This window comes from Octodon degus, unplaced genomic scaffold (assembly GCF_000260255.1).
Source record: "Octodon degus isolate 3935 unplaced genomic scaffold, OctDeg1.0 scaffold00001, whole genome shotgun sequence".
NCBI classification, from domain to species: Eukaryota; Metazoa; Chordata; class Mammalia; order Rodentia; family Octodontidae; genus Octodon; species Octodon degus.
In genome coordinates, this window is record NW_004524577.1 from 8,906,998 (window position 1) to 8,917,542 (window position 10,545).

The following is a 10,545-nucleotide window of genomic DNA, read 5'->3' on the forward strand; positions in this document are numbered from 1 at the left end:
GGGTGGTGAGCATGCAGCCGAGGGCACAGACGTGTTCAGAGGGGTCAGTGCAGCAGGGGCCCGAGGGGAAGGAGGTCTAGATTCCTGGCTCTGCCATTGCTGCTGGGGGGTCCTTGGCCAACTTGCTGGCTCTTTCTAGATCTGTTTCCTCTCTCTCTTTTTTTTTTTTTTTGTTTTTGTTTTCGTTTTCAGTCCTGGAGATAGAACTCGGGACCTTGCACTTGCCAGGCAGATGCTTATACTAGTGAGCTATCTCCTGGCCTGTGTTTTTTGTTTTGTTTTTTGAGACCGGGCTTGCTATGTGGTTCAGGCTGGCCTTGAGCTCACAAGAGTCTCAAACTCAAGGCAATCCTCCTGTCTCAGCCTCTTGAGTGCAGGGATTACTGGCATGTACCACCACCCCTGGCCATTTTTTTTTTAAATCTTGAGATAGAGTCTTGCTAAGTCTGTAAATTACCTAGGCTATGGGCAGACTTTATTTGGTACAGGGTCTTGCTGTGCAGCTCAGACTTGTAGTGATCCTCCTGTCTTAGCTTCCCCAGTGCTGGGCTTACAGGCGTGTGCCACCATGCCCAGTTTAGGTGGCTGGAATGGTAGCATGCGGTAGCAGGGATCCAACCCGGGTCCGTGCACTTGCCAGGCAGGTGCTTAGACCATGCCCAGCAGTTTTCTCTTATTGGGATGGGGACAGTATATTTGGAGTTCTTTACCCTTTACTGCATGTTCAGTAAGACCAGCCCATGCTGGGCTCCTCAGTGCAGAGGAGGAAGCAGGCACTGCCCAATTGCTGGGACTCGCACTGTGTGCTCGGGTGGGAGGCCGGGGCCGGGGTCCTCTACAGGTCAAGGCATGGGGGTGCTTCCCCAAGTGTGGGCTCTGACACGAACCTGTGTGGTTTAGGAAACCCGGTGTCATGGATGAATGTCCTTTAGGGCTTGGCCAACATGGACTTGAGCTTGAGGAAGTTACTAACTTCTCTGTGACTTGGTTAGGAAACAGATGAAGAAACCAAGGGCGATTACCTGATCTAGGTAAAGCACTGAGTGGAGGGGCTACACACGGGGCAACAGAGGCAGAGGCTCCAAGCCACACAGCCTAGGATGAGATGTACCTAGTGGAGAAATTTGCGTCTCAAGCCCCTCTTCCTTTGTCCCCACCCCCAGGGTCAGTGTCAGTGGCGGCAGCCGCCAGGGAAGGAAATCTATCGCAAGAGCAACATCTCTGTGTACGAGGTGGATGGCAAAGACCATAAGGTGAGCTGGGGGTGCAGGGGGCATAGGGGGTTGGGGAGACCCAGGGCACCTCTTGAACTGTCCTATGGTTGCTGCACAGAGAACACAGCCCTGAGAGGCCAGCCTTGGGGCGGTTGTCCTTTGAGTCCCTGAGCACTTCTAATGGGGGTCCTTCAGGAACCCAGAACAGAGACTTTCTCTCTTTTTTTTTTTTTCTGAACGGAGAGTATCTTGCCTGAAGCTGCTATAGACATCTTGTTCCCTCTGGTGGAAAGGTGTTTTGGGGTTTTTTTTGCCTGCGAGGGAATCTTTGTATGAGATTTCTGTCCAGGAGCTCTGGGGCCCATGTTGGCTGAATTCCACTGTTCCTGGCAGAATGACTTCAGGGGCTAAGGAGGGACCTTTGGAGCTGTTGTTCACCCTTGACCTTTGCTAGTCAGTCTGGGAAAGTCTCACAGAGAGCATTGGCTGCCCTTGGAAGGGAGTATAAGATAAGATCCAGGTTTCCAATTGTCCTTCACTTCCTGCTTGATTTCAGACCAATTGCTTATTGCTTAACCTTGTTTTGTTCCTGTTTCCTCATCCATAAGACAAGAGTCATAATTAGTTACCTAATGGTTTTGGTGGTGGAATAAATGAGACTACAAATGTCAAGTGTGTGGCATACCTCCCGACAGCTGGGAAAGGCTTAGTAAGCACAGCCCATACTGTTGTCAGGGACCTTTTGGGGCCCAGGTAGCCCGTGCTTGGGAGTACGCGCTCTGCTGCAGCCCTTCCTGTTGCTCTTCCTCCTGAGCCTAGGTGGGCTCCTGTGGATAGGCGAGGGCCTTTGCTCCTTTCCCTCTGCCTGTGGTGAGACCTCAGGCACAGTTCCGCCCAGGAGCTTCCCCTTCCTCCTGAGGCAGTTGGGACTAGCAGGCTGCACTCACACAGTTATTAGGTCAAATGGAAGGACAGATAGGAAGAAGGTTCACAAACCAGAGATCCTCTTAGTGTGTGCCTTGAAGCCAACTGAAAGGCCTCATTGTCCTCTTTGATGCTAGCCTGAGAGGGTTTCTGGCTGCGCTGCTAGGAGACCGGTGAGGTCCAGCCGGGTGTGCGTAACGGGGCAGGCAGGCTCACTCAGGCTCCCCGCCAGACTGCAGCCTCCTCCAGCTGACTTAACGCTCAGCCTCGGGCAGTGCTGGGGCCACTGTGAGCACCCCAGAACTCACTCGCAGTGGGTTCCTGCCCTGGCACTGCCAATCGTGGAACCTGTGGCAAGCCGCCTGCTTCCCTGAGCCTCGGTTTGCCATTCTGAAACAAGTTCTTTGGAGTTCGAACCTCACAACTCTCCCGCTGGCCAAAAGTGCCCTGAAGGCATTCGAGGAACCAAAAAAAAAAAAAAAAAAAAACAAACCCTTATTCTGAAACAAGTTCATGTCTGTGAAGTCTGTAAAACACCTTGCCTGAATTTAGAACCCCGATTCATTCGATTCATTCGGCTCTGTAGTTACATGTTTGCTGCCAGCAGCTGATTGTGGGCTTTCTTATCCACCAGAAATTGACTCTTCAGACTCCTTCCAGGTCTAAATCCTGCTGCTCTGGTGAGGGTCCCACTTTTCCCTGGCTGGAGGTTGGCTGCTCTTTGGACCCTGGCACTTGCATAGAAGCAGGGCAGCTGCTTCTGGCCAGGCTGGGTGGGGCATCCTGATTGCCCCCCGAGCTTATTTCTGCCTCCCGACCCCTCAGATTTATTGTCAGAACCTGTGTCTGCTTGCCAAGCTTTTCCTGGATCACAAGACATTGTACTTTGACGTGGAGCCCTTTGTCTTTTACATCCTGACTGAAGTGGACAGGCAAGGGGCCCACATCGTCGGCTACTTCTCTAAGGTGCTGGGTCAGGGAGCCCAGGTGGGAGAGGGGCAGGGAATAAAGTAGGGATGAGCTGCCGGGTCCTGAGCACCTACACCCCCCAGGAAAAGGAGTCTCCAGACGGAAACAATGTGGCCTGCATTCTCACCCTGCCGCCCTACCAGCGCCGCGGCTATGGGAAGTTTCTCATAGCGTTCAGTGAGTAGTCCCTGCCCTGTCTGGGAAGGGGCAGCTGTGGGGACAGTTGGGGGTGGAGTTCCAGGGTGGCTTGGGTCTCAGAATCCTCTTTCTGTCCCTGCCAGGCTATGAGCTATCCAAGCTAGAGAGCACAGTAGGCTCTCCAGAGAAGCCCCTGTCTGACCTGGGCAAACTCAGCTACCGCAGCTATTGGTCATGGGTCCTGCTGGAGATCCTGCGAGACTTCCGGGGCACATTGTCAATCAAGGACCTGAGGTGAGGGCCAGACCACACCACAGCCAGGGCATGCTGTTCATCCAGAGCCTGTGGAGGGAGGCCTCCTGGAATCATGGTGGGAGGGGCCTATCTGCAGTACCTGCTCTGATCCCTCTCTGCAGCCAGATGACCAGTATCACCCAGAATGACATCATCAGTACCCTGCAGTCCCTCAACATGGTCAAGTACTGGAAGGGCCAGCACGTGATCTGTGTCACACCCAAGCTTGTAGAGGAGCACCTCAAAAGTGCCCAGTATAAGAAGCCACCCATCACAGGTGGGTGGGGGATGGGACCGTGCGTGTTGGGGGGTGTAGGTGTGAAGGCTGTAGGAGCCAAGGCTGCCTCACAGCTGTCGCATGATCCCAGACCAGTCAGACCAGCTCCAGGATGAAGCCCAGGGCACGCGACTTGTGGAGCTTCCCTGCCTCCACCCCACCCAAGGTTGAGGCCGCCCCCTGGTGCTTCCTCACCTGGCTGGCCCAGAGAGGAGCTGTCACGGGAGAGCCCGCCTGGCGCAGAGGCCCTGTCTGCCACTCGTCTCTCCTTTCCACAGTGGACTCCGTGTGCCTCAAGTGGGCGCCCCCCAAGCACAAGCAAGTCAAGCTCTCCAAGAAGTGAGCAGCCTCTGCCCCTAGCTGTAAATATGTACAGACCTCTTCTGTCGTTTTCTAATAAAGTAAATTCTGCTGGTGGCGCAGAACTTCAGAGGTGGGAGGGTCCCAGATTTGACATCCTTCATTTCACACAGCCAGTTGTGCTCAAAACAGTTCACTCCTGCCTGATCTTTTATTCCCCACCCCCACCCAAGCCCCAGCTCAGCTCCGGTGGGGGCTCAGTCCTCTGGAGTCTGGCAGTCAGCAAGCAGATGTGGCTTGGTGGCCAACTGGGCAAGATTGAGGCTGTTCCTGTCTCTGAGGCAGGCAAGCCTGGAAAATGGCAGCCAGGCAATGGGCTTGTCGGCCGGCAGTGCTGGGAGCAGCCCTGCAGCAGCGATTGGCTCAGTAGCCACTCAGTCTCATAGAAGCGGGTGGGAGCTGGGGCCCGTGTTTGGAGCTAAGGGTTCTTGGGAGCTATCCAGGAGCCCAGCCAGTAGGCTGCAGAGAGCGGTAGAAGTGGTTGGTGGCCCTGACCGTGCCACAGGCTATAAACTCTTGACCCTGGGTTACAGTTCGAAAGAGCCAATCTGGAAGAATAGGCTCAAAAATCAGGACAGAGTCCTAGGAGGAGGTGGCCAAGGAGGGCTCAGGCCCAAAGGGCATGTCCTTGGGGATGACCTGTGAGTCCTCGAAGTGGGACCAGTTCCAGAGCTCAGTGCTCTGCCAGGAGCTGAAGGGGCACCAGGGTCAGGCTCAGTGGCAGCAGCAGGAGGGGCCGGAGCAAGCCCTGACTTGGGCTGGAGCTGAAGGACAGAGACTTGTTGCAGAGGTGGGTGTCAGGCTGGGACTCCTGCACTTGGGGCACCACGTGAGTCTGGAGTGGTGCTCCATGCTCTTGGATCCAGGAGGCGTAACTGGAAGTCAGGGTGTACACACCGGGCCTGTTGGGGGCCCCGCAGGCGTCACCCCAGCTCACAATCCCTGCCAGGTACCAGATGCCCTCCACAGGGCAGGAGAGTGGGCCCCCGGAGTCACCCTGAGGAGAAAAGCGACACAACAGCTAGGGCCCACCAGCCCCCCCCCCCCAAGCTGTGCGCTCCGCCATCCCAGCCCTGGCTGTCTACCTGGCAGGCGTCCTTGCCACCCATCACGTAGCCAGCACACACCATGTCCTGCTGGATGGTGTGGGGCTCTTCAGGCTTGGCGTTGATGGCGTACAGGCAATTGCACGTCTCACGGCTGATCAGTGGCACCTCGAGTTGCTGTAAGGTCTTGGGGGCTGAGAGGCTCACTGTGGGGACGGAAGGTGCTTAGCAGTGGCCTCCTGCCCTAAGTCTCCCCTCCACACTGCTGAGCATCCCGCACCACTCACCTGAGGGTGCTACATGGCCCCAGCCAGTGACAGTACACTTGAGACCATTGGGGAAGGAGGCATTGGCTGCAGGGAGGCAGATGGGCTTGATAAAGCGGCTAAAAGTAATGGGGCGGCCAAGGCGGACCAGTGCAATGTCGCCCTCGGAGCCCTCTTCTCGGTAGGTGGGGTAGGAGATGACCTGGGCCACATCGCGGATCTCATTTCCTTCGGTGAAGGAATCCAGCTGGTGGGCGCCCAGCCGCACCTCGTAGTCTTCCACCTTGTGTTCACTGCAGGCACAGGGCAAAGGCTGGGACCTGGAGACCTTGCCTTGTTCTCTGGTCCCTGCTGCCTTATGGTGTACTGATCCCTTTAAGGCCTAGTTTGATTTTGGTTTTTTGAAGTCTCACTGTAGTTCAGGCTATCTTGGTAATCCCCCTGCCTCAGCCTCCCAGTGTTGGGATTACAGGTGTAACCCCATCCCTGGCCGGGCTCCAGGCCTAGATTTATCCTGTGACCTCCCTTCTAATCCCTCACCTTCACTTGTCTGGGTTTAAGAGTATCAGTAAAGTAAGTCAAGAGTGGCGGCCTGTATCTGCAATCCTAGCGCTCTGGGAGGCTAAGGCAGAAGGGTTGCAAATTCCAGCCTAGCCTTGGCCAACTTAGTGACTTAATAAGACCCTCATTCAGACAAAAACACCTTCACTTTCAGACTTAAACTGTGGGGGTTTTGTTGTTGTTGTTCCAGTGGGGCTTTGCACTGAGCTATGTCCCTAGCTATGGCTTTTTACTTTTTGTTTTTGTCTGAATGAGGGTCTTACTAAGTCACTAAGTTGGCCAAGGCTAGGCTGGAATTTGCAACCCTTCTGCCTTAGCCTCCCAGAGCGCTAGGATTGCAGATACAGGCCGCCACACTTGACTTACTTTACTGATACTCTTAAACCCAGACCAGTCCCCACGCTGTAATGTCCCTGACTGCCCTTCTGGCAGTCGTAAGCATTGTTAAGGAAGCTGCCACTCGGCCGTGCCGTATAGCACAGGAGCCAGGCTGAGCCTCCTGGTCGACCTGTGTGTTTGCCCTGGAAGCCCCAAGGTGGGACCTAAGAGCTGAGGGGAGAGAACAGCCAGGAGCTAGGCCAGGCAGGATGTGTGAAGAGAGAGCTCGGCCAGACAGGATATGTGAAGAAGGCAACCTTTGCCCTCCACTCCCACACTTCTCTGCTTGTAAAACTTCCCAGCAGCAGTTACCTGACTGAGGAGGAGCTGGGGCAGGAGGGCCGAGCTGCCTCTCACTTGCCCCGTGTCCCCGCTCTTCCTGGAAGGGATGGACATCCTTCTCAGCAGCATTGGAAATGAAGGGTTTTTTTTTTTTTTTTTTTAACCTTTTGTTTTTTAAAAAATATATCTAAAATCTGCAAGGAAAAAACCCAAACCCCAACCTGATTCTGGATTGCCCGTGTGAACTTCCCCCGGCCCACTTTTGACTCCCTCCCCGCTCCTCACCCGGCCCAGCTTGTACCTGGGGAAGCAGTGGGCAGCCGACAGCACCCACTCCTCAGACACGAGGGACCCACCACACACGTGTTCGCGGAGGTAGTTGATGCTGACCTGCCAGGGCCACTGCGAAGGGGCTGCGTCGTCGCCTCCTGTGATGCGGGACTGGAAGACCGAACCACAGAAGGCTGCCCAGGGAGGAAGGGAAAGGTGTCAGGCTCTTCAGGGTGCCCACCCAAGCAGGTCCTTAGTTCTGCCAGGCTGCCATGTCTCAGGAGACCCGGTTTAAAGCCAGGGAAGTGGGTTCACAGCCTGCCCTTTGCCCTCATTCCTGGCTCACCAGGCATGGACACCTCCACCCCTCCTGTCCACTAATTACCTCGGTCCTGCCTCCCGTGACTCCACACTGACCTTAAAACACATTCCAGGACCCCATTAGGGTATACCTACTCCAGCCACCCTTTGCACTTTGGTCCTGTTCGCCTCTGGCCCTTTGCTCTGTGCATGGGGGATTAGAGTCTGGGTCAGCCATCTGGGTGGGAAGGCTGGTGCTTATATGCTTTGGCTGTGGAGAATGTCAGGAGCAGCCCTGCGTGCTGCCCTCCCATCTAGCCAGGCCTGGCCTCTGGGTGCTGTGGGCCCCACTTTCCTGACCTGCCTAGCTCACGACTGCTCTTAGGTCTGTGACTGTGTTTCAGCCACACTGACCTGGGTGTTCACCTGGGACGTTCTCAGGTCCCCAGCACTCTGTACACCATGGAGCAGTGGATGGGGATGAGCTGATGAACCTCAGGGGGCTGCTGTGCCATGCTGTGAGATGCCCACCCCATGAAGCCACCAGGAGTGAAGGCCACCTGCTGTGCCTCACCAGGTCACCACACACACTGCACTATCCAGGACAATAGCTACTATTTAGTGAGCATTAAGGCAGGACAGACCAGCCACAGCTTTCACTTCCTTTATCTTTTAGAATCCTCACTACTGCCCCAGGAGAGGACAAAATCAGCTGCACTTCAGAGGTGAGGAAAGGGGGCTTGGCAAGGTGAGGAATGTGGCCTGTAGCGCCTCCAAAGGAAAAACCCTGGGCTTATTTCTCTCAAAGTGGCCTCAGGCACTGCTCTTGGGAGTCAGCTGTAGCCTAAATCCAAGGACGCCACTTACCGGCTGCTTCCCTGCACAGGGGTTTCTGTCTCCTGGGGCTCCAACCTACCGCTCTACCCCTGTGCCGCGCTCCCAGTGCAGTAAAGTGTTGGGACCTCATTAAGGTCCCAGACTGGACCCCTTGTCTTTATCCATAAAGCGAAGGCCTAAGTTCCTCCCTCACAGAGCACTTGGGAGGCAAGAGGCCAGCAGAGGGTCAAGGGCAGAGAGGGAGAAGGAGGGGTAAGAGGGAGCCCGAGTCCCCCCAAGCCACCCTGCCTACGCACAAGAGGACCTCCCTCAATCTGGCACACACCACACATGCACACACTGCACACACCACAGAGGAGGGGAAAACAATGCTAGAGGCCAGGGGATCTTTTTCTCCTCGAGTTCGGGAGTTGAACTCAGAGAATGGGGAGCTATACCTCTAGTTCGTTCTCTCTCTCTCTCTCTCTCTCTCTCTCTCTCTCTCTCTCTCTCTCTCTCTTTCTCTGGAACCAGGGATTGAACTCAGAACCTTGCACTTGCCAGGCAAGCGCTTACTCTACTAAGCTATTTCCCTGGCCCCCTAGGCCTTTCTTATTTTGAGATAGGGTCTCCTAAGTGGTCTGAGCTGGCCTCAAACTTGCAATCCTGGGGCTGGAGAGATGGCTCAGTAGAATAAGCGCTTGCCTAGCCAGCGCAAGGCCCTGAGTTCAATCCCTGGTTCCGGGGGAAAAAAAAACCCCAAAAAACAAAAAACAAAACAACCCCAAAACTTGCAATCCTCCTGCCTCAGCCCAAATTTCTAGCCTTAAGAAGGCAAGGGATTCTTGAACTCTGAAGAGATGCCCCAAGGATTACACTCCCACCTTCTAGTGCGTGGCCCCCAAATTCCCTCCACTGTTCATAGGTACTCACGCATTCCCAGCCGGATTAGTCCAAGGAAGAGTAAAATGGCCACAGTGTGGTGGGGCTGCCCGGGCCTCAGGCCCCGCCCGTGGGCCATGGCCCAGGACAACAGCCACCGGGGCACAAAAGGGAAGGATTGGTCCCAGGCCTGGTCTCAAAGGCAGATCCAGGTGTGGGCTCACAGGTAAGGAATCCCAGAATTCCTGCCGGTAAGGTGGAGCAGGTGTCCAGGGCTGGCTTCTCAGGCCAGGAGAGGATGAGTGTCTTCAGCTACCTGTGTGGCCTTGCTCCGTGGCAGCTGCTGGGGGAAGGGTACCTACCTGCCGGCTCCGCCCCTGTCCCCGCCCTCCTGACCCGGCTCCTCAGCCTTTCCCAGCCGCCTGAGTCCCGAGTCCTTTCAGGTCCTGGGGGCGTGGGGCGGAGGCTGGCGAGCCACGGAGAGCAGCAGCCCCAGGCGGTCTGGAAACCCTGGTGGCCGGGGCCAACCGTCTCTGGGTGTCTCAGGTCTCCCGGATGGGTTATGCCTGCCAGGGGCTGCCCAGCCTTTGTTGTCTTGGGGCCGCTGCTCTTCCCTGCCTCCCTCCTCGTGCCAGGTGACTGAACCCAGGCCAGCGCCACTCCAGGCCTTTCTGTGAAATCTCCAGCCTCCACTGCAGGTGCTGAGTGTGGCCGGCAGCGCCCGGTATTTACTGAGAACCTGTTGTATCGAGGGCTCAAGGTACACAATAGATTCCATCCGTGATACTTTGAATAGGGGTGCAGAGTTGGATCACAAAATCACAGCCGCTGGCTCAGTGGCCTCGCCCATAATCCCAGTACTCCGGAGGAGAAGGGAAGAGTATCACCTGAAGTTTGAGGCCAGCCTGGGCCACGTAGTGAGCTCAAGGACAGTCTCTACTATACAGTCTCCACTAATGAGAGCCTGTCTCAAAAAAACCAAAAACAAAAACAGCCAATGATAAAATTACTTAAAACCAGGAACCATGATGGACAAGATGGGGGTCAAGTGCCAAAAATGGGGTCCTTCAAGGAAGCACTTCCAAGAACTGAGGTTGTTTTTGTAGCACCAGGGATTGAACCCAGGGCCTTCATTCACACTGAGCTACACCCCTGAGCCCTTGTTAATCTTTTATTTTGAGACCAGTTTCACTAAATCACACAGTGGTCCAGGCTGTCCTCCTGCCTCAGCCTCAGAGAATGCTGGGATCACGGGCGTGCGCTTCTGTGCCTCGTTTTTGAGGGCTTACGAAGTATTAAGGCAGAGATGACAATGGCTTTGGGTAGAGGGAGAGAAAGCCTTGCCACTTGGTGAAGGTCTTATGGATGCTCTGCAGGCGTGGATCTGTGGCCTCTGGGATATGTGTTGGGTGAAGCCTGAGGAAAAACACTCTTCCTCCCCACTCTCATTCCAGAAGACCGGGATTCTGGACCTCTAGCCAGAACCTCAGGCTGCAACACCCTAGAGCTAGCTGGCTTGGGAAGGGGTCTAAAATGGGAGGAGGAGACAAGACTCTGGGAGACATGGG

The 10,545-nt window shown here is 55.4% G+C and overlaps 2 protein-coding genes across 3 annotated transcripts in view; one reads left to right on the forward strand and one right to left on the reverse strand.

The window, feature by feature from the left end:
- Positions 1-4,253, forward strand: part of Kat8 (lysine acetyltransferase 8) — a 13,294-nt gene extending 9,041 nt beyond the window's left edge. The window contains exons 6-11 of one of the 2 annotated variants that reach the window (XM_004622993.2): positions 1,164-1,253; positions 2,964-3,104; positions 3,191-3,284; positions 3,389-3,539; positions 3,662-3,816; positions 4,095-4,253. In XM_004622993.2, coding sequence (XP_004623050.1) covers positions 1,164-1,253; positions 2,964-3,104; positions 3,191-3,284; positions 3,389-3,539; positions 3,662-3,816; positions 4,095-4,159 — 696 coding nt within the window. In that variant the 3' untranslated portion in view covers positions 4,160-4,253. Of the gene's footprint in view, positions 1-1,163; positions 1,254-2,963; positions 3,105-3,190; positions 3,285-3,388; positions 3,540-3,661 lie in introns of both variants that reach the window. The other variant, XM_004622992.2, reaches the window with a different exon arrangement.
- A 60-nt stretch (positions 4,254-4,313) lies between these two features.
- Prss8 (serine protease 8) lies at positions 4,314-9,336 on the reverse strand. The gene is made up of 5 exons (XM_023699757.1): positions 9,029-9,336; positions 7,011-7,173; positions 5,510-5,781; positions 5,262-5,428; positions 4,314-5,173 (listed from the first exon to the last, which is right to left on the reverse strand). The coding sequence occupies exons 1-5, from the start codon at positions 9,114-9,116 to the stop codon at positions 4,850-4,852; spliced, it is 1,014 nt and encodes a 337-aa protein (XP_023555525.1). The 5' UTR covers positions 9,117-9,336; the 3' UTR covers positions 4,314-4,849.
- Between the last annotated feature and the right edge of the window lie 1,209 nt (positions 9,337-10,545).